This window comes from Lathamus discolor, chromosome 4, assembly GCF_037157495.1.
Source record: "Lathamus discolor isolate bLatDis1 chromosome 4, bLatDis1.hap1, whole genome shotgun sequence".
NCBI lineage: Eukaryota > Metazoa > Chordata > Aves > Psittaciformes > Psittacidae > Lathamus > Lathamus discolor.
In genome coordinates, this window is record NC_088887.1 from 42,566,454 (window position 1) to 42,590,770 (window position 24,317).

General features: G+C 34.6%; 1 protein-coding gene across 1 annotated transcript in view; it reads right to left on the reverse strand.

Annotated features, from left to right (window-relative positions):
* IL1RAPL1 (interleukin 1 receptor accessory protein like 1) overlaps positions 1–24,317 on the reverse strand; it is a 737,773-nt gene that overhangs the window by 249,861 nt on the left and 463,595 nt on the right. The window contains exons 4-5 of the mRNA XM_065675722.1: positions 19,361–19,547; positions 17,238–17,391 (exon numbers count right to left, since the gene is read on the reverse strand). Of these exons, the coding sequence (XP_065531794.1) occupies positions 17,238–17,391; positions 19,361–19,547 (341 nt within the window). The remainder of the gene's footprint in view (positions 1–17,237; positions 17,392–19,360; positions 19,548–24,317) is intronic.

Sequence of the window (24,317 nt, forward strand, 5' to 3'; positions counted from 1 at the left end):
TTGTACCCATGTGTGTACCTATATAGGCATATGCATCTGTGAATCTTGGGTCTCCTTTTCCCTTCATAAGGTATCTAATTCCTTGATAAGCAAGAGTCGAAAAGGATTATCTGAAGAAAAGTAAGAGTTTACGGACATCAAGGATCATCTTTTCCTTGCCCCAAAGCAGCACCATTGGCAGAGAGGTATTTTTCTAATGCTAAGCCTTAATTACCCTGTAGCTCTTCCTTTTCTATGCCTACAGTTCTAAAATAAAAAGCAATATTAATTCAAAATGTTTTAACTTTTTAACTAGTTTTTTTGGTTTTGGTTTTGTTTGTTTTTAATGTCTTTCTATAAATCATTCAGGGTGAATGATATATTACTTTGATGTCCACATGCTGTTTGAATATAATAAAGTTATGAACCTAGCTGGGCTTAGAGAATCTGAAGTCAATATCTAGAGACTTCTTTCTGTCAGAATCTGATCAGAAGAATTTGTGACTGGAAAGACAAGCACAAAAGTGTTTGTTTCATGTGCCTATTTGTAATAAAGCAATTGAAAGATTCTTTGGATAAAACTTTTTGCATTTTACTGAGTATAAAGCTAATGGCTAGTCCTAGCACTTTTGCAGCCAACCAGTCTTCATAAAAGCCTGCAGCTGACTAGAAAAATTTAGATTACCTAGAAATGAGAAATAAGCAGCTCTTACCTGCCAACACTACCGCTTGAGGTTTGACAGTCTTAGGCAACTGTGTATTGTGCCGTTTTCACTGTCAGTTTGATATGTTGCCAGGTTTAGAAGCATTGGCATCTTTAGACAAGAGAATTGATTACCAAGTGGGTACTGCTGGACAGAAGTTTTGCACAGAAGAAGGAGAGCTGTGGGCAGCCTGTGATCCAGCTGGGAGAGACTCTGGGAGAAGCATGGGAATATTTCAGCTGACTTTTCTGGAAAATGTTGATGTCAGTCTCAGCTCTCACAGCAAAGTTCAGTGTATCATTTTGCAGTGGTGTTGATGAGATAGGCACAGTAGAAGTGCAATGCAGACACGAACTTATAGGCAAGAGCTTTAAAATTGGTCAGTACACCAACAGCAGAGTACAAATATTCTGCCCTCCCTTCACATTTTGGGATAGGCAGGACAGGCTATCACTAACACTTCCCCTATTAGTTGGTGGGGCTTTACTCATCTGCTTGTTTGTTTTGAAGTAATACTGCCTTTCTGAATGCTAACACTGATCTTCACCCTATGAATTGCTATTTGAAAACAAGTATCTAAAAATTGATTAAAAGCACTAACAATTTAACCAGATTAATACCATTATATGTATTATACATATAGGATATATATAATGATATTAAGCTATATAATATATATAGTGGTATTAAGCTATATATAAGGTGTATATATATATATATATATCTATATACCCACACTAGTCTCTTAAAGACTTTCTCCATTTCAAACCTGCAAAAATATTTTGTGAAGCACCAATGAGAATGCCTTATTGCTGACTGTAATGACATTTTCTGTGATGTAGACATTTGTCACATAAGATCACAATGAATCAATTCTGTTAATTTATAAACAGGAATGGAGTGTCTTTTTCTCCCTCTCCTTATGTAACTGCTACATGACTGAGAGATTAAGAGAGATTTTGATTCTTGAGTGTTTGAATTCATCAGCAGTGAAAGTAAAGAAAACTTTTTAACAGATCTCCAAACCTGGAACACTCCGGACACATCCACAAAACTCAAGCCTATTACTAGCCTTTTAATGCACAATTACAGCAGCTGCTTTGTTATTTATTTGTTTTGTTGGTAATAAAATCCTGTTTCTCAAGAATGACTGCCAGACAGGGATGACATTTCAGTGACTCTAGCAGTGTCACAAAGTCATCATTGATAGAACCACTATGCAAGTAGCAGAACTATGCCACTCAAAAAAAAAAAAAAAGACTTTGTGAACAGTGTGGTCTTTCAGGCAGCACATCCTAATAATTAATCACCAGTAGTATTACTAAGATTTTCTGAGCTCTGCAGTATCTGCCTTCTCTAACATATGGTATCCTCCCAAATTTTCACACTTCCACACAGTTTAAGTTCTTAATTATAACATTTTTCCTTTACTTCTGCAGTCGTATTTTATTGAACATTAAGACTTGACTCAGGATTCTGGGGAAAAAAAAATCTAAATAATTTTAGCTAATTTTTCCTGCTGTGTTAGGCAGAAATAAATCTCCTAGAAAGAAAACAAGGCTTTAGCAAGCAATGATTAAAAGTCTGATTTCTAATGTAAGTGTTCAATTTCTTACAGATAATAGAAAAAAAAAGATTAGAATTCCAAGTGCTTGTCTACGTGTCAAGCTACTTCAGACTCATAATTTTTTCAGCTTGCATTCCAACCCCTGTAACAATGCCTGAGTGGAGTACCAGATACGTAGAATCAGGTTCCAAAGGCCATTTAAAAATAGTTTTATATCTGGATGCAAAAATATCTCCTTACTTTTACTAGACAAAATAAAAAATATTTTTCATTTTGTCTGGCTAAAGGGTTGGGCTTTTTTTTCAATGCAGCAGTGAGAGGATGGAGGAGGGCTTACAAACTGTGACAGGTTATTTGTATAATAAAGCAATATTAAACATTAATTTCATCTTTAAAAAAACTGTTTTGATATTCTTTATATGTTTACATTTCCATGCTATTTAAAAAAAAATGTGCATAAGATGCACAGGTATTTCTCAAATGTCTGTACAGGTAGCCGATATAACCTTAGGGAGGGAGAAAAATAGGTTCATATGTTTGACAGAAAGCAACTAAGCAAGTAAACCAAAATCATGCAGTACATTACACAGTAATAGTTTTGAAGACAATTTGGAGCCTCTCACTTGTTATGTTACTTAGAATGAGGACAACAATTATAAAGCTTTTTAAACAGGAAAATGCTGCATGATGCAGCTGAAACGTTTGATGATGACGGATAAAGGCAAAGCTGACAGATAAAGGCAAAAGTCATCAATGGATTTCATATAAATTCCACAGTGAATGTGAAAAGTACCCTTTGGGTACATAAAATCATTGTTTATCAAATAAGTAACGATGCCTAGCTCTGCTTTTAGCAGATTTTTCATTGGATCGATCTATACAAACCTTGGGTTGTAATCCTACATGAAAGCATCATTTCAGTGAGATTCAGGTAGGGTACATTCTTCACAAGCTGAATGTAGAAATACACAAAATAAAAAAAAATAACTAAACATCCATCATCTTTGAGCTTCTCTCAGAAGCTAATTACTCATAATTTTCAACTTGTAAAATACTTGTTATAGAGCCTGTTTATACATAAACAATAAATTAAAGGCCTTACTTAAGTTTTTTTCTTTAAAGAAATCAGAATCAAAATTCAGTGTGATATCTCTACTAGTCATGACAATTTCTCAATATGCAACATTAAAAAACAAAATTCATTTAATAAAGTGTCAAATAGTCTTCACTGTAGTTGTATAATTCTTTTACCCCTCCCAAGTGTATATCTTTCATTACTTTTCACAGCAATTTTCCCTCTTCTTTTCCTTTCTTTCTGCTATTTCTTTTATAAATCAGTTATACAAAGTGAAAAGAAATCCAAGCATATTCATTCCACTTATATTGTTTTCTTTAATGGGATGTTAACAACTACTGTACTTTTGAGGAGCTCCATGGACTGTTGAAACCTACAATGGGTTTTAGAAACTGTGACTGCAACAGTCATTCATGATGGCAGACACAACTGTAATCACTTCAATATATTAACACCTCCTGACAAGCTCACCATGGCCTCCATTGTGAATACAATTTTGTGAAAAAATGGTAGAGACTTCCACAGTAGAAAAAATCATAAACACATTTACAGTGGGCCTTTAAAAAAAAAAAAAGTCACTATTTTCTCTTTTTGTGTTTTTCTTATCTATACTAGTGGAAGCTTCTTACTCTTTCCATCTTCACATATTCCTTTTCTCCTATACCCACTGAATAGCTCAGGGTGTACTGTTAAATTCTTCCCAAGCTTCTGTCCACAGCAGAAGAAAAGATATGCCTGTATTAAACAAAGACTCTGTTTATCCGCCTTTGTACTACTGCCCTGGTTTGAATTCACAGCAATCCTTTCCTCTGCTCCCAGCAAAACTGTCAGCTTATTTAAGAAAAAGAGTTGGTGCATTACCATAGACATGGAAATCTGCCTCTTATCTCATAGAAGAGCTTTCTAATAATATATCCTAAGCAAGAGTTTTAAATTATCTTGTTTCTGTTAAAACTGTCTTTTCCTTCCAGGTCAGAAAGTGCCATATATTTCTTCAAAGGTGTGCTACTCAAATTCTACAGAAGATGAAACACAGATAAATACTATTAAAAGCATGGGGTTTGTTTTGTTTTTTTTTCTTCAAATGAAATCACACAAACAACTTAATTCTCCTTTCTCCTTTCCCAGCCTAACTTCTTTTTAATGGCTGAAATTGCATTAAACAACTTTTTTTGTGTTCTAGCCTGCAGATAATGCTGAAAGGCCTCTAACAAAATAAATACCCTTTTGCTGTGTAATGAAGAATAATCTGCATCCCGAAAATTTAACAGTATTTCAGTTAATTTAACTAGATGTTATCAACCTCCAAAACCAAACAAGAATTAAGAACCCCTGCAATTCACTTCCTGAGTAAGAAGTGCATTTGTACTCTAGTTATTTCATTTACTCTTCCATAATGTACAAGTGGGAACCATAAGGACCTTCTACACATGTATCTATTAATTCTATAACAATTTATTTATTAAAAGTCTCCTTTCTGTTCACAAAATCATTTTAAAATCCCAAAAGTAGATTCATCGTTTTTCTGTTCACACAGTATAGTATTTTTAATCAAGTTAATGCAAGTTTTCTGTCCTTTGATACTATGAAGCACTAAGTTTAATAAAGAAACTTGGTCAGCTGGCACATTTTTCTAGAAAAGTTACTCTGACAAACATGCAAAAATGGAAAGAAAATTTTCATGGCATGAAAGTCTTTTATATAGTTTGGGCTTGTTTTATCTTTGCTAAATTAAGTAAAATTTTTCAGAATTGGTGTAAGAAAAAAAAGAAATAACACTGACAACTGAAAGAAATCATATTTCTTACAGAACTATTAAGTAATAACAGGACCCTGAACTTGCATTTAGAGATGATATATACTTTACAGAATCTACGTCATAAAGTAAGATATTTTCAGTGCCTTATGCATCCCATAGCAGGCATATATACCTATATATCTTTCTGAGTGGAGTTGGTAAACCTTTACTCCCTCAGCTTTATGTCCATATCAACAGATCATGACAATTTTCATTAACTACATAGACAAGAAGACACCTAGAGCAGAAACTACAGAATTTAGTTTCTGAAAATATGAGATGAAACTGACAACTAGTTTATGTATCTAAAGTACTAGAATAAGGCATTACAGAGCCCGCGCAAAAGCATTTTGCCCTTGAGTTTTCAGAAGGCAGAATAGCTCCTTCAGATATTTTTGTCCTTCAATTTTTTGAGCCTTTGTCAAAGCAGTAGCTGCACAGGACTATTTCCTGTATAGTCCTTTTTATTTTTGCACAAGTGTAGGTAAAAGAAATGCTTTTCCTCTCATGATCACACAATTTCCAGCAAATGTCACATTATCCACATTTTGTAAGTGTCTTTTCTTCCTTTATCTGTGTTTCTGCCCTCCCATTTATCCTAAGTAACTGTCATTCCTCAAATGTGACCAAAAAGTCAAGGGACTGCTAGCTATACAAAAAAGACAAATAGTTCACTTAGCCTTATTTTTCTTTTTCCTGAAGGTGTCGGAGTAGCTCCTCAGAAAACTGAAATTATTCATAAAAATCCAGATTAAAAAAAAAGAAAATAAGAAAAAAACATATGCAACCCACACAAAGGAATAAGCCTATTTCTATTTAAATTAGCTTATCATAATGCATCTTTTGCCCTTTGCCAAGTTATTCATGAATGACTTTTTGAATTCTGAATACTAGCTCAAAAAATTCTGAAAAACTCGAAGGAATAAAATATCTGAAAATATCACAACAGGATTTCAGCAATGCTGTGCCACTGCATGGAGGGGTGAGTGCTCAGCCAGAAGCTCTGGCTTCTCTGTTTCTCAGATGAGGGTGGGTAGGTGCTCCATTTGGCACCACAGAAACTGTGGTTCCTGTAGACTCCGCCTGCAGCTGGTCATTTTTCTGCTGCCTTCCTATCAAGCATTGGCTTGCTCACTGTGGCTGTCTGAGTTTTGCATAGAGAAGGATGCACAGACGAGTTGTTTGCAGAATGGCAGGAACAACTTCAGTAGTGTTTGTGGAGAGGTGGGGTGGTCCCTTCAGAAGTCCCTGCCACTGGTGCTGCTGAAGCACATCTTGGAATCATGGAATCATAGAATGGTTCAGGTTGGAAGGGACCTTAAAGATCCTGTTGTTTCAATGCCCCTGCCATGGGCAGCAACACCTTCCACTAGACCAGATTGCTCAAAGCCTCATCCAACCTGGTCTTGAATACTTCCAGGGATGGGGCAGCCACAGCTTCTCTGGGCAAGCTGTGCCAGTGCCTCACCACCTTCATAGTGAAGAATATTCTCCTAATGTCTAATCTAAACTTTTCTTATGCCAGTTTAAAGCCATTCCCCTTGTCCCATCACTAAATCCCCTTCTAAGAAGTACCTCTCCAGATTTCTTGCAGGCTCCTGTTAGATACTGGAAGCAATGCCAAGATCCAAAGTGAATTGCTGGTCTGTACTTTCAAAAGGCAGGCTTGAAAACTGAGAGCAGCCTGTTTCGGTCATTGAAATCACAAACTGTGTCACACTGAGGAGAGGGGATAGGTTAGGACAAGTTCAGCAGGAGATGCTATAAGGCAGCTGGTGCTTGGTTTCTAGTGCCAGGCACAAAGCTGCAGAGGAAGTAAGAGGTGTTCACATCAAGTAACAGTCCTTGTGTTGTGCTGGGTGGGAGGAGTTTTCCTGAAGAGGTATGTGACAATGATATAATAATATCATCACATCTCTCCTCAGGTTCTTTACCCTCATGGGCATTAATGTCAGTTGATAGTGACATTAAAAATGCCTTATTAAAAGATACCTGTAAGTAGTGAATGGAAGTAGTAGTTTAAAATAAATTTACCATCTCTACACTGAAACATCATAACCTATGTACTTACTAATAAAACATTTATTCTGTTTACTGCAGCTCTCAAATCAAAACAATTGTTTCCAGAGGGGACTCAATTTTCATTATGTTTAGTTTGAATTGTATTCAGAATAGTGAAATATAAAAGGAAAACTTTCAGTTGTCTTGTAACCACAATCACTTTCAAAGTGCAGAATATAAAAGGGTACACTCAGTGTTACATGTGAAGCACAGTTTATTCCAGCTGCCAAAATGAATCAAAATAGTAATATTTTAATAAAACCCCTTATCCTTATTTTGCACAATGCAGCTAGCTTAAAGAAATGCATGCTGTGACTCCTACCTAAGAAAACTTAAATACCATGAAAAAAAATAATAGTAATGTTGTTGTAGACATTATGGCTCAGACAAAACAAGGTAGAAGCAATATATTTTATTAGACCAGCTGGTATATTAAGCCCCTGAGATCTGAAGATAGCCTTGTACGCCCAAAAGCTTGGTTTTTGTTTTTTTTCCAGCTGTTTATCTCAGTCTAAAAAACAAATAATAATTCTACTACAGATTTGTTCTTGTCTGCTTCAAAAAGATGTCATTAATTTTTGGACTTGTTTTATAACAAGTTTTATAACCAGAATAATAATATAAAGAGCAAGCTTACAATTTGCAAAGATTATAAATATAACAACTGCGTAATCTTAAAGTGGGATTACTACAATTTAGATGCCTATATATAAATCTACATTAGCTTTTGTCACTTAAAGCTCCTTTGATAATCAAGAGAAGGAAGTGGGACTTTGTATAACACAACTTGTCTGATGTTTCACACATTAGCATTAAAAGGAGACAGTTCATGCCATGGAATTGCTATGAAGAGTAACAAGCTCATATGCATGACCTACATCATATGCAGATGGGTATAAGTATTATAATTAGGTGAGAAGGAATCTTACCTCTAGAGAAAAAAGCAAACAAACCAACAAACAGATCATATACTCACAATAAATAGACCTCCCATGTATTGAGTAGAATTATACCGTGGGACTGGTGACTTCATAAAGGGCATACGAAGTACTGGGAATGTTTCTTGACTTATTTTGTGTCTGGAGAAATTGTTTCTATGAAGCTATATCTCATATGTTTAAATTAATGCAGTTCTGGATGTGGATATAATACTTCAAAGTAATAGGAAATACCTTAAACAAATGAAAAATGTCACTGCTAGTTCCAATTTCTTTTTCATATTCAAACGATTATCTTGTGTTATCAACTTCCCACAGAAAAAAAAAAAAAAGTTGGTGAAATTGTTTTCCTATATTAATCTCTTACATGGATAAGTAAAACATCAGAAGTTAAATTATGGTATAGTTTAGATTTATTCATTCCTATTTATTTTCACATATCTTTAAGCTTTCCAGTTAGAGTACCCTAGAATAGAAAATTTGTTCTCTTGACTGCTTTATTAAGCTCTGTACTTTTCCCAGTGAGCCAGAAGGTTTTTTAGACATTTCTTTTTTAGAAGTGATTAATTAATTGAGAGAAATTGCATGACAGAATAACCAATAAAACATCAAGGTGATTTGCAGAGTTGGATATTTTTTAAAATCTGATTTCACTTTTTTAAATGACCTTTAATTCTGGTCTTTCTTAACAAGTCAAAATATGAAATATTGGCTCCTCTTCTGAATCAGTAGTCAAACTGCCACCAATTTCAAAGAAATCAAGATTTCACTCTTGATTTGCACTTGTAAAAAAATTTCAAATGAAACTTCTATCTTAAATTTTATGTACACCATTTTTCTATTATTTGTATACTATGATATTTTAGATGTCTAACTAATACTGTGAGGCAACAACATGAACAAAAGATGGATTGCTTTTTTGGGGGGTAGAGAAGGGGAGAGAACATTTTCTGAGGTCACCTCAGAATATGAGTACTCTTTAAGATAAGTTTACTTTTGATAGATTGGAATACATATCAGATACTTCGCACATGATTTTGAGGTTACTATGCTCTTAATGCTGTACCCAAACAGGTAATGCCTCAGTAAAAATGAGGTGCCTTTCCTCTTCTTTTAACAGTATTTCTGCTTTTAGCAACAACTGCAATGATTTCAGATACATGTATTACCTGGAATTTCTTGCTGAACTACCAATATCATTTCACTCAGTAGCTCTGAGTTAAGAATTTGACTAAGCCAATTAAGACACTGAAAGCAATGGAAAATCGCCCTCCATTTTAAAACTAAATATTCAGTTAGGGTGATTATGTACAGATTGTTTTAAAGGATGTGTACAGATTGTTTTTAAGGATGGAGGCAACACAATATCCATATGCTATTGTACTTGTATATTATATTATATAATTTATTAAAATACCATTGTAGAAGGCTCTACTGTACGCATAAATAATCTAAAGCACTCAAAGAAAAGCTAGGGAAATGATAAATGCTCAGTTAGGATAATATTGTTGGATCTAACATACTCTAGGGGGATGTAAAAGTAAAATGAAGTCTTCTGATTCCTCAGCAATAATGTGAAACATTAACATTGAATGCGATTTATCTACATTTTAAAAGGTTGCTTAACAAGCATCTTGGGTGTCTTAAGAACAGATTTATTTAGATTTTGTAACATCTTATTGAACTAGGAGGTTTTAAGTCTTTTATGCCTTTAGTAGTCACTAACCCTGTCTTGTGCTAAGCATTTTTTTCTACAGTTTTTTTTCTCTCTGCAGAATGCAGCTCATTGTCACAACTTCACCACACTAAACTGAAACAATGGGAAGCAGCACCATGGTAACAACATCCACTCAAAATGTTTATATTTTAATATTATCATATGACTCATGAAGAAAGGGAAAATGACTTACAAATAAACTTCCATCACACTAGGGCATGGCATTTCCTTAATTTTTCTCAACTGATGTAAAAACCAAATTTGTTTGGAGCTTGTTTTTTTTAAATCTTTGTTTTTAACCTTATAAGCTTAAAAAGTCATCAGGTTTCTAATAACAACGCTATGGATAGAAATAAGCAAAAATGTCACGATTTTAACAGCAGTATACACAGCAACACACTGCATTTGTCATATAATAGCTAACTTAAGTGGAATTATTTATTTTCATCAGGGAATAAGATTTCTTCTACTGATTGCCACATGTTAAAACATCCCCTTGACCTTTCCCAACACCATATTGTCAACAGGGAGTACAGCACTCCAACAGAAGTTATGACTGTACCATCAATTACATTGTCTTACAGCAGCTGTCCAAGTAACTATCACGAGTCATACTTATGAGATAAGCAGAGGCATCAACAGGTATGACACACAGTGAAAAATGATAATTAAAATAAGCTTGAAAACACTGAAGTTTAACATACTGAGCCCCAAAATTTCGGATACATCCTAGAGGTTTATAACTAATGTTCTATTTTTACATTATCTACATAAAAAGAAACTGATCATTTCTCTTCCGAAGATACACTATCAGGTAGAGAGGAAGACCTAGGTTATAGCAAGGTAGGTGAAAAATAAGTTGTACTTTTATAAAAGTCCTTAGTAAAATAAGAAAAGTCAGCAATAGTGGCCATGCCCTGGAGGTTTTCGTGATGAATACTAGAAAAAGATAGCATCTAAGGAGATACTGTTATAGATGGCATATTATACACACATTAAGACTTTATCCAGAATGACAATCATGCAAACATATGAGGAAACGCTACTCCCTCTAAAGGCCATAGTGACTATTTTCTAAATGCAACTCTGTATACTTCTCTGAATTACAGTCTAGAGGAGCTACTATCTCTCCAGTGACAACAGACAGGAATAATCTCCAAGTATTAAAGCTGGCCTTTGTAAGCACCCCAATTTAGCTATCAAAGGTAGAAATGTCAGGTCACCAACAGTGAGGCTCAAAATAAGAGCTGGGGGTTTGTCTCCCTTTAATTTTTGCATCCATTCTTTTGCTAAGTTGCTGAAGTTGGTTTTCTAATTCATAATTTCAACCTATAACATATAGTACATGACATTATTTGCACTTACTTTGCAGTAAAATACATAAAGCTTTGCTCATTGCTGTCTTCATATAAAGCTAGTTTTGAACAATGCACTAAACCCATTTACAATGAATATGTTAAATGAACATTTATAGAGAATGTTTTAATCAAATCTCTACATAACATTTTGATTATTACTACTCAAGCGCATACAGGAGATTAATTTAGACATCATTTTCAGCCATAGAAAAATGATTGAATCATAAAAGAAAATCGCTCATTTCTAATCCAAAAAAACATCGAACACACCCTTCAGCCATGAATAAAACCTACGGGGTTTTATGTATCATAAAAATGCTAGGTTGGTATTTTGAACTCGCTGCTTTCAATATGAATCTATTATTTGCTTTATATTTTATTAGTCTTTGGTAAATGGTAAATATAATTTTGATCTGAGTATGTTCTGTAGTTGAATTAAATTCATGACAAACAAAAGCAATGAACATCAGCTTTGATAATTATTAGGATCAGCTGAAGCAAGGAGGGGTTGGGTGCATTCAAAATGGTTCACCCTGTCATTAACTGCAGAAATCAAGCAGAGATTGTTCTCAAGCTCTAAATGGTTGGAAAACAACTCTCTTTGTTCTGCAACACTTTTCTCACTTAGCACCTGATAAGAATAAAGAGGTACATGCTTATTGCAGCACCTTTCTGCATTCCAATGCATTGAGTGAGAAAGAGCAAAAAACTGGTAAAAATTAAAGCCAACATTTGGGGGGGGGGGGGGAAGGGTGCATATTTTGTCTTACAGAGTTAGAATACAGACCACTTAAAGCAGACTAAAACCTTCAGTATTCCTCCCTACTACCCCACTGTTTTCTTTTTTCACAAAATAATGTGATTGGCTGTGTGTATAAGATTTAAACATAGCGAGCTGTAAGGCTAGGTGCTTAATTTCATAGAATCATAGAATGATTAGGGTTGGAAAGGGCCTTAAGGTCACCTAGTTACACACACACCCCCACACCCCCACCCACACCCACACCCCTCCCTGACATAAGCAGGGACACCTCACACTACATCGGTTTCCTAAAAGCCCCATCCAACCTTACCTTTTCAGTCTATCATAAAAATATGATCTCAAATCCCATGGCACTTTTCTCCTCAGTCACTGGAGTCCTTCTGGACTTGTACATTTTCTCTTTAAATTATTTCACTTCCAGTGATGGAGCATTTACCGTATCTTTGGGCAACCCGTTCCAGTGCCTCACCACCCTCCCAGTAAAGAACTTCTTATATCTAACCTGGATTTCCCCTGTTTAAGTTTAAACCTCTTACCATAATTTAATTATAATTACTTCTTCATACTATGTATTTTCACAGTGGACTTTTTAGCGCTAAAAATACGTAAATATATATAGTCACTTAAGATTTTTCACTATGCTAATGGAGACTAGTTCTATCAGAAATCCAAAGTGACAAAGCTTATTCAACAAACCCCAACCTTTAAGCAACAATAACAGTCAAGTGATGTATAACTGCAAAACAGACAAACTACATTACTTCATTTGTCTAAAAAAAAAATCTAAAGACAAAAAAACCCCGTCATGGATAACAGATGGAACTGGCACTTTCAAGATTATTGCAGAAATATTTTAAACCGAGCAGGCTAAATTTAAATATTAAAGACTTGTATCAATTTACATTAAATTTATTATTGCTGTAGCTTGATTGTAAATACTCTCAAATCTCCAAATCTGAAATGGTCTTATTCCAGCAGGAGTTCTTTTCAAGGGGACCTTAACGGTACTATTTGTTGAATAAAGACATAAAGAATATTTGTGGAAAGGCTCTAGGGGTAAGAATCTACTCTTTATCTATGACTCCATCTGTTAGTTATAAGATCTTACCTTTAACATAATGGAAACATTTTAATATTTAAAACTAAAAAAGTCATGGAGGAATTGAATAACTGTAAGTCTGGTGTGTTCTGTTTCCTGTATGATGTTCATCATGGAGAGATATTTGATATTGCAGTGGGGACACATACACTCTCTCTTAGATCCAAGCAGGACTTCATTTGACCTGAATGAAATTCTGCAAAAGTGGAAGGAGTTTTTGCCTGCAAATGCCCTGGTACTATAAGTTGCAAAAAGAATATTATTAAAACCTAACTTTTAATTAAAAGAAATCTCTGCTGGAAAATATTTTTGACCAATGTTGTGCACTATGAATTAATTAATACCAAACTGTTAAAACATGGTTTTTTTTTTTTCCCAAGTCTGAATGTGCACTTAATTATGTCACAGACAGCAAGCATGCCTTAATTAAAATTCCAGATATAAAAAAAAAAAATGCTAATCTGACCAATATGAAGATATAAATGTCTACAAATGTTTTTGTACATTGTAGAATGCTTTAGAACATGTAATTACATAACCACAAAGAACAATCAACGATGCTGTTTATGTGAAAATTTACATTAGTTACAAGCCAGAATAATGAGTGCATAGTTTATATTTTGCAAAGCAGATGATTTCTATATCAGACCTCAGAACAATAAGAAAATTGATTCAAGTGACTTAGATGATCATACATTTTCAGTGTAAGATAGAAATCCTCCAATTTTTTTTTTTGCATTATAATGAAAGGAAAAAAAAAATCCTAATAATCCCTGAAAGATACTTCCATATTATAAGAAGAAATCATACTCTGGAAAAGAAGTAAAGTATATACTTATTCTTGGTAAGAAATAAGTGCATAATATTTAAACGTTCTGTGTGTTATTTATGAATATTAGTGCAATGTTGCTGTCATTAACAAGACATTTTTCATAAACCCAAAAATGTGAGCACTAAATATGGTTGTTACTTTAAAAATGTCCCTAAGGTGGCATTCAGTGCTTATAATTTAAGCTAAGAAAGGACAATTTGTTTTCTCGTTCTTTAAAAGTGGGAAAAATAATTCTTTTCCATGGCTTAGGTATTTTCAACAGCGATACTTAGATGAGATGGATACCAACTATAAAGCGAGTTTGGCTTTTTTTTTAAATTTGTGAATTTCCTTACTTTCTTAATCCTTTTATCTTAACTTTAAATCAGAATATGAGCCATTCCATATTTCACTATGAGGCGTATAGACACGTAAGGTATAAAGCATTGAGGTTATCATAACAAACATACACAACATTAATACTGAAAATAATGTGCATATAGAATTACACCCATAGTTTAACAGACCAATAGCAGGGCAGGAACTACTGCAGCTGTGTTTCTGGGGAGGCAGGGTGGCTGTCTTCAGAGGTCCCTGCTGCTGGTGCTGCTGAAGCACACCTTGGAATCATGGAATCATAAAATGATTTGCATTGGAAGGAACCTTAAAGATCACCTTGTTTCAACCCCACTGCCATAGGCAGGGACACCCTCCACTAGACTAGTTCACTTGAAGCCCCTCCCAGCCTGACCTTAAAGTCCTTCTCAGGGCTGCTTTCAATCCAGCCTCCCCCCAGCCTGTAACTGTGCCTGTGATTGCCCTGATCTGGGTGCAGGAACTTGCACTTGGCCTTGTTAAACTTTACTGGCCCACCTCTCAAGCCTGTAGAGTTGCCTCTGGATGTCATCCCTTCCCGCCAGTGTGCCAACCACAATACACAGCATTGTGATATCATCAGACTTACTGAGCGTGCACTCAACCCCACTGTCAAAGTTACCAACAAAGAAATTAAATAGCTCCCGTCCCAATACCAGCCCCTGAGGAGCACTACTCATCATTGATCTCTGCTTGGACGTTGATCCCTTGACCGCAACTCTTTGCTGCTGTCCAGCCGATTCCTCATCCACTTAGCGGTCTATCCGTCAAGTGCATGCCTCTCCAGTTCAGAGACAAAGACGTTGTGCAGGACAGTGTCAAATGCCCTGCACAGATCTGTTTGTTTTGTTCAGTTACATAATATTATAAAGATAATATGAAGACCTATATACTACCCAAGCAGTTTACTAATTTGGAGGTTGTCCTTACATCTGCTGGGGTTTGCAGAGGTGGAAACTGAATAATTCCCTCCGTATACATTCATTCATTTTTAGCACATCAAAATCAGCCAAGTCTGTTTCTGTCTCTGTCTAGTTAAAAATTAAATGCTGAACTCCTACCTACACTGCAAGCAATGAATTACATTTTTAAGACTATTACTACAAATAGTAACATGCATCTGGCTGCAATGCTTTTTTCTTTCTCCTTTCTATCAGCCTGAATCTGTTTGAAATATTGCCACATAGTGGAGCACCAACTGTAGGGCCAGAGGAGACTACCTGAGGACTGAGGGGATATGCACATTTTGAATCCATGCATCATGTATTGCAAAAGAAAACTGACAACTGCCTTCTGGTGTAAATCAAATTCTTGAAAACTCTGTTTCTGCTTTCTTCATATGAAAGTCAATCAGAGTATACAGATGTTTACTGTGAGCTTAATCACTAGACAGCAATTGTCTGTCTGTACTGACCAAATAAATCAATTCCATTAAAAAAAAATAAATATTAAGAAATCCTGGATATTGAGCTTAAATAAATATGATTTATTACTTGAATTCTTTCAACAAAACATAAACAATATGATTACCAGACTAATCTACTAGAAAAAAATTGCAAACCATAATTCACTATAATTTCTGTTAATGTGAAAGGTAAATGGGATACATCAAAATAGAAAGCCAAGTTTTCATCATAAAAAGAAACTGTTACAATTCTGCCTAATGTACAACATAAGCGATGTTTCTATTTGTCACTATGCAAGAAATTTATATATTAGATACTAAAAAGGAGGAAGAATAGCCCACGAAACTCCTTCTCTAAGAGTTGTTTCTTGGTTTATTAGGTATTCTGAATGTGCAAGAACTTGTATAAACAAGCATCTTTGTCAATCATAGGGATGTAGTTCACCTCCAGTTTGCAGGAAAATCCTGTCTTGTCTTCTTTTATGCAATATACTGTGGAACTACACTGCATGACATAGATCATGATGTACTCCTGCCTTCCAATGACATCCTATAATTCTAGAGGCTAGTTTTCTACCTTAGGTATATGTTCAGCTATATGCTTTACATGTCTGTAAAACAGAAGTTAGAGGTCTAGTAAGGAACTGAAAATTTAATGGACCGTTTTTCTTACTGTTCTGCCACTGTGGACATTACTATTACAGTATATATTTTGCTTTCATCTATGTTGGATTTTACATGTTGATACGGTAGTTTTAAATGCAGATTACATGTACCTTCTTCAAATGCTACTTGATAAATTTTAGAGTTTATTTGTATTACATAATTACTCTGCGAAACTTGATACTTCAAAATATGTTTGAAACCAAGAATGAATGGATAAATAAAATAATCAGACTAATGTAAAATAAGTTAACTAGTAGCCACATCACACGACGACTGAGATCAGAGAGTTCTTGAACTATAAACTACAGAAAACTAGGAAAGAATACCAGAGGAAGAATGCTACCATCCTTCAGTCATGTGCTGCACAACACTATCCCTACATATCTGTCACCTAGCTGCAATGGTATCGCTGTCTAGAGCTACAGCTACTAGAGCTACAGCTGTTGGGTTGTAGCTACAGCTATTTACATGTCCAAACACAACTAGCGCTACAGCTATTGAGTTATAGCTACAACTATTCTTTACCACATGAAGAAGTATGATAGACTTAGTGATCTTAATTTCCATTAGAGGTAGTGCTTGCTGAAGTTACCTGTTCTTTGACCACATTTTCCAGTCAAAAAAAAAAGATCTACCCACAAGAGTTGGAATAAACAAAAACTCAGACTTGTGTAAAAATGTTACACAACTGTGAAGTATTCAGGACAGCTTTAATGTATCAACCAGTCATAACTAGTCTTCTGATTTAAACCATGACATCTAGGCATACAGCAAAGTTTTGTGCAGAAGTGGTTTCTGCAAGTATAATGACTCAGATACACACAAATCACGATAGTCAATATATTTTTATAAAATATTTTTTCTAAAATATATAGTCAATATATTTTTCTAATATAAGACATAGCAAGAGCCCGTAATTACCTGTAACTGTTAATTCCGTAGTTCTTCTGACAACAAAGAATCCGTATTTCAACTCACAAGTGTAATTTCCAATGTCATCCTCTCTAACCTCCCGAATGACAAGAGCATCCTTTTTAAACACAATACTTGATCTCCATGTCTTTGACTTGCATTCCTGTTTAAAGATAATATAACACTTCAGTGATTGCTTTTACACTAACATTGAACCACTGTTTTCAATGCTTCTCAAAGGTAAGACAGCTAGGCAAAAGCCCAGGCTAGTTATAAACTCTGCATACACTAAATACTTAAAAAGCCAGTTCAGGTAAGTGTTGATTAAAAAGAAAATAAGACTATGTAATTTTATCAGTTGACTTAATATATGCCCTCTGACAAGAGAAAGAAGAGCTGATTCCTTTGGTGGTTTTTGTTAGACATTAATTTGCTGAGGGACTCCTATTTAATTTACTTATTTTCCATTACAGTTACGTCTGTGTTCCATGACTATTATATTAGCAGTAGCTACAGGTTAAAGGAGAGACTTTTTCTAAGCTGTTTTTTAAAAACTTCTAATCAAAAAATATAAAGAAACAGAAGATGACAATGAGGAGAAATTAGGATGCTATATACCTCTTTCTACAAAATCTTAAAATCAAACCTTTCTGTAGTCTAAGTAAAATGAAAGGTTTGCTTCTACAAAAAATGCTTAACATTTCAATTATTACTACTAAAACTTTTTTTTAATGCTATAGTAGATGATATGCATTTTCTCATGCATATTTCTTAGTTCCCTAAAATGACTAACTTATTTTCATTTAATTAACCTAGGAACTACTCAAAATAACTTTTAATATTTTTAGTGTTTCTAGGGTTTTTTTAAATTTTTTATATTGCAAAAAAAAAAGAATTGCAAATATTTATGAGTAATTAGAAAAAGGGATTGGTGCTTCTCATAAGAAAATTATCTTTTGATTGGCTATCACAAAATCTTTTACTTCAAAGTATAAGAGGTTGCTTGAGTTCATTCAAACAAATATTGTCAATGACTCTCAAAAAGCCAGTCTTCTGAGGTCTTATTTAACAAGCCAGTCATAGTTTTAAATTTGTTAAAACTTCTGGTACACATATTGTCTTACAAAAGCAAAATTCAAGATGAGTATAAGCAAATAACTGGTTACATACCTCTTATCCTAGACATGGATTCAATTGATTCCAGCAGAATCCTTCTAGTTTTTGCTTACTACATAGTATGGTTTTGTGTATCACACTTAAAAGCAATTATGCTATCAGGCAAATTATCAGCCTTTAAAAAAATAATCTGAATGCGTATCAGCTCATACTTAAAACTCTTGACTTCCTATATACACAGACATCTGTGTGGACAAAATATACAGACTCTAAATTTAGATTTACTGAATTGTTTGAGGACTTTAAATTGTGTGTCTTATAGTACTTAAGTATTGAGTGTCTCCTGCAATGGTAAGAAATCCAGAACACAAGGTGCTATTCATAGTTCTACTGTGATGCCCAAAGGCAGCACTCTTTGCAAGAACTTGCCTGTCCCTTAAGTAATGATCAGGGAATCAGTACACAATATTAAAATAAAGTTACTCATAAAAACAATTAAATTATATTTGCAAGTAAAAGGTAACATGCAAAGACCAAATTTTTGAAGTCTTTGCTGAATTTTATGCTGCAAAATTAAGCCATCCATTCAGATAACAGCATGCATAGTTATCCTATTCATATCCAAATAGATTTTACGTCTGAGTTTTTAGAAGCATACTCTTTAGCCTGTACAGCAAAATGAATTGCTACATAAGCAGCTCACATGATTTTACCTTAGCATATCAAACCAGCCCAGGCTGGTAACACTTATCAGTTTTAGCCTTCTAGTTAAGCAGAAAGCTGGCAATTATTTGTGACACTCATAAACAGATATTAAGAAAATATAAGCTCTAAAGTTAACCAGTGGAAGCATTTTAATTTTCTCCACTTAGTTGATTCTTTTCTATCCTTGATTCTGTTGTCTGTTCTCAACAAATTTTAAAACAATCCAGGCTTCACATTATATTTAGATCATAAAAATCAGAACAACATTGCATAATAACATGTTGAATATTAAAATCTTTAGCATTCCTTACCTTATACCACAGAATTTCAGGCTCTCTAAAAGGAAATAAAAAATCCTCAATTTCAGGGCATGAGATTTCCTTGCTTTTGCTAAGTTCAGCTTTTTCAAAATATTTCATCTTTGAATTGTAGCAGAGTCCAGTGTCATTTTCACCCACTGTCAATGAAATGGACACTTTCATACAGTAAGTTGAGTTTCTGTAATGCAATAAAAATAGAAATAATAGAATAATGAAAAAAAAAATAAATTCAATGTACATGACATTGGTTTTGTCATTATTTTCATACCAAGCAAAAGATAGCAAACCAGATATTCTGTTTTGTGTTTATTTTATAGCTGTTCACAATAACATTACTTCTTTCTCAGCCACTACCTACAATATTTAGAAGGCACTGGTTGACCTTACACTAAGACTGTTTATTTCTCCCTTTTGTCAAACTGCTTTTAACATTACAGTCCCTACTGCGTATTTGAGAACAATTTCTCCCAAAGTAAGGAAGAAGTTCTTTACTGTGAGGGTGGTGAGGCAGTGGAATGGGTTGCCCAAAGAAGTTGTGAATGCTCCATCCCTGGCGGTGTTCAAGGCCAGGCTGGACAGAGCCTTGGGTGACATGATTTAGTGTGAGGTGCCCCTGCCCATGGCAGGGGGGTTTGGAACTAGATGATCTTAAGGTCCTTTCCAACCCTAACTATTCTATGATTCTATGATAAAGTAAATAAGCAATAAAAACTCCATGTATTTGCCAGTGAAATTAGACAACCAACTCACTGACAGACTACATTACAACAACTCTCAGGGTGAACAGATCATGTTGTAGTACCAGAGGCAAATGCCAAATTGGAGCATCAAGATCCACCTACTCAACGCATCTGATCATCGTTTAAAGTGGAAGAGGTAATCTTTTTGAAGTCTTTAATTAAAATGAGTCTTGTGATCCTTCCCATTATGGAATAAAGGATGTTTTAACCTAATGGACTGCTAACTTATTTACATTAGCTTTCAATCCCCATACTCCTATGCCAAAATGTTTCCTCATTACCTAGAGCCTTCATTAGTTTGGGCTCTCTTCTGAAACTTGTTACTTCTGCTGAATGTTGATATGCTAGGCAGCCAGAGACTAAGCAACATTGTCTTCCCACATTTTTAATTAGGCTAAAGACAAAATTATTTGAACTTTTTTTTAATTATTATTTATTTTAGTTTCCAGGTGGGCAGCGAATGAGTGTGTAAGGTTGAGTACTCCCCAGGACCACACTGTGACAATGCAAGATTTCTTTCCTACTGTTTGGTAAACACATTTGACCCCTGATATGCTGAAAGAGGATCCTGCTGATAGCAGTGAGGAAACATTAATTCTCTTATTTCCATTCTCATACTCTCCTAGCAGATTGCTGACTTACAACAGTCTCATATTTCTCAGACATGGCAGGATGTCAAAGGTGGCTACATTTTCTCATTCTCTTTAAATTTCATAAAATCTGTTTCCTTTTTCTTTTCAAGAGAGGGGACAGAAATGCTTAAGGAGAAAGAATAAGAGGAACATTGTTCAAAGAACTCTATAGTCCGATTTTCTACAGAAAATGTAAACCTGAAAAAAAAAATATATAAGTAACTGTCAAATTAGAGAATATTCTTAGAGTTATAAATTCTGGAACAGAATGAACCTTAGCTATCCTCTTAATTCATGCACTTGGAAAGTACATGAACCTGTAAATATAATTTATTAGCCCATTCAAGAATCTGACTGTATAAAGCAAATAAAGGTAATCTTTATTCAAAACAAATTATGGATTCACATTCACTGAATATGAATGGCTCTTGCTACTTTTAAGCTAAGAGCCTATCACCATTCTTACCCATGCATGCAATTTAAAATCATCTTGTGTTTTAAAGAACACATTGTTATTTCTTTACATTATGCTGTTCCCCCATTAAGACTCTATTTGGCATATTTATTGATTATGTGGCTTGAAAACATCATAAAAAGTCACCTAAATCAGTTTTTCCAAATTGGCAAAATTGTTTTTCTGTTCTTGTAAGATCTATCCCTTGGAAATAGGAAGAAGGTCTAAAGAAACCATCAAGCTCTGAAGATCAAGACTGCACTAACTAGGTAAGAAGATTCCATTACTGGATGATAGGGAGCAATACATAGGAAGCTAAGACAGAGAAGCCCTGGCTACTCAACTTACATTTTTAAATATTCTCTTTTATTTCTTTCTGTCTGTTTGAGCATTATGTTTTGTTCATGTTACTGAATCTTACAATTTAAAAATTTCTAGAAGGAGCTGGGAGAGAAAAATTAAAAAACTGAAGCACAAAACCTAATTAACTGTAATCCCATTCTCTGAAGAAGCAAGTTAAGCAAAAACTGTCATATAAGTGGGTTTGGGTTTTTTTGTTTGTTTTTTTATGGTTTTTTTTTGGGGGGGTTGGGGTTTTTGGTGGGTTTGTTTTGTTTTTTTGGGGTATTTTTGTTTTTCTTTCACATTCTTCAGAGTGAATTGGCAAAAAAATCTGATTTATGTTTTGGTCTATTAAGAGCTCTGTTCTGCAACAGTGGCAATGTCTACTGCCAGAGCTAGAATTCCTTTTAAGGCACATCCATGTTTCCATCGCAACAGCAGATTCATTATCAGATGCAGCTTAGGCTTCCTGCTCTGTAAGAAGAAATATCTCAAAAATGTTTAAACCCATTGTTTGAAGAAGATGTTTGAATTTAATGACTCCAAGTTGTGTGTCTGTGATTTGAATCATATGGATATAAGCCTCCTGCAGACAGAAGCACAAATTGACTGGGCTGCAAGGTAATGATGTTCTAAAATGTCAGGTATAAGGTACTGAAACAGTTTGGATGGATACTTTGTCAGCTGAGTTCCCTAACATAATTTTCTCTCAAAATCCCAAAGCATCATCAAAGGACCTAAAGCACAGGATGCCCCCTCATGACACAGACTTCTTTATTGCAATGCCAAATATTAACTGCACTGTCAATCTGACCTATTTCATACTCTGTGTCAGAAACCTAGGCTGTAGGAGTGATACAAAACTAAAAAGAATGCTATAAAAGGCAGAGAACACAAACAGTCTGAGCAAAGAAAACCAAGATAATGGGCTCACAGAACAGAAAAAGAGAAAGAAAATTAAACAGTTCCCAGGTAGGAATGAAGAAGGAGGAGGTAAGCGTGCTGATAACAGCTGGAGCATGGTGCATGCAGTAGGTGTGGAGCCCCTCAGCTAGCAGAAAAAGTAGCACAAAGCAGAGCTCTCTGGCAAGCATGCATATACTACAGAGGGAAAAAAAAAAAAAGAAAGAAAGAAAGAAAGAAAGAAAGAAAGAAAGAAAGAAAGAAAGAAAGAAAGAAAGAAAGAAAGAAAGAAAGAAAGAAAGAAAGAAAGAAAGAAAGAAAGAAAGAAAGAAAGAAAGAAAGAAAGAAAGAAAGAAAGAAAGAAAGAAAGAAAGAAAGAAAGAAAGAAAGAAAGAAAGAAAGAAAGAAAGAAAGAAAGAAAGAAAGAAAGAAAGAAAGAAAGAAAGAAAGAAAGAAAGAAAGAAAGAAAGAAAGAAAGAAAGAAAGAAAGAAAGAGAGAGAAAGAAAGAAAGAGAGAGAAAGAAAGAGAGAACGAGAGAGAAAGAAAGAAAGAGAGAGAGAAAGAAAGAGAGAAAGAGAGAGAAAGAAAAGAAAGAAAGAGAGAAAGAGAGAGAGAAAGAAAGAAAGAGAGAAAGAGAGAGAAAGAAAAGAAAGAAAGAGAGAAAGAAAGAAAAGAAAGAAAGAAAGAGAAAGAAAGAAAGAGAAAGAAAGAAAGAGAAAGAAAGAAAGAAAAAGAAAGAAAGAGAAAGAAAGAAAAAGAAAGAAAGAAAGAAAGAAAGAAAGAAAGAAAGAAAGAAAGAAAGAAAGAAAGAAAGAAAGAAAGAAAGAAAGAAAGAAAAAGAAAGAGAGAAAAAGAAAGAAAGAGAGAAAGAGAGAAAGAAAGAAAGAAAAGAAAAGAAAGAAAAGAAAAGAAAAGAAAAGAAAAGAAAAGAAAAGAAAAGAAAAGAAAAGAAAAGAAAAGAAAAGAAAAGAAAAGAAAAGAAAAGAAAAGAAAAAAGAAAAGAAAAGAAAAGAAAAGAAAAGAAAAGAAAAGAAAAGAAAAGAAAAGAAGAAAATCTGGACCATACAAAAACAGGAATCAAGAAGCTATTTGGGGATTTTTGTTTAAGACAACAAATCCATTCACATCAAATACAACTTAAAAATAAATTAAATTAGCAAGTAACTTATCAGAACAGGGAGAGGATGAAGATGAGACACAAAGGTGAAACAGAGAAGAGAACACATGCAGAGCAAGAGTAGTTTCTCTAAACTACTTGCAATATCGACATCTACATTTAAAGGAATTGCTTAGAGAACTAAGCACTTAAAGCATAATTTTGTTATACTATAGATCTCTAAAATGGGCAAGATAGGCTACTTTTACAGAACTTTACTTTTTTCTTGCACTGAATAAAACCTGGTAATTGTCAGCCTCACCAGAGAGAATTTGGCAGTGGACTTATACAGCTCAGTACTCCCCAGGCAGCAACACTCATCATCCTTATTCATGACAGAAGGAAGGAAACTGGGACCCTTCTGCTACTTGTCCACTCTGGTGCTTTGCCATGCACACCCTCAACCAGCAGGATAATTCAGGGAGATATAGCACGTATATTAGCCTTCCATGTATAAAGAAGACACGCTGTCTTTGCGACTAGAAAGAAATGCTCTTTGGAAAGTCCTCACCACTTCCCCTGTTTTATTTCATTGTAGAGTGCAGCCAAATTGCTTTCATTATGTAAAGAAGCAGTTCCTCTCAGCAAAGGTGTAAAGGATAAAACTATCTTCATCTAGTACAAAAATGCAGCATTCAAAGGAGAGATGAGCAGGTCAAACAGACCTCTGTTGATCCTGGCATTTATCATCAGGCACAACACTACCTTTCTGCAGTTCTA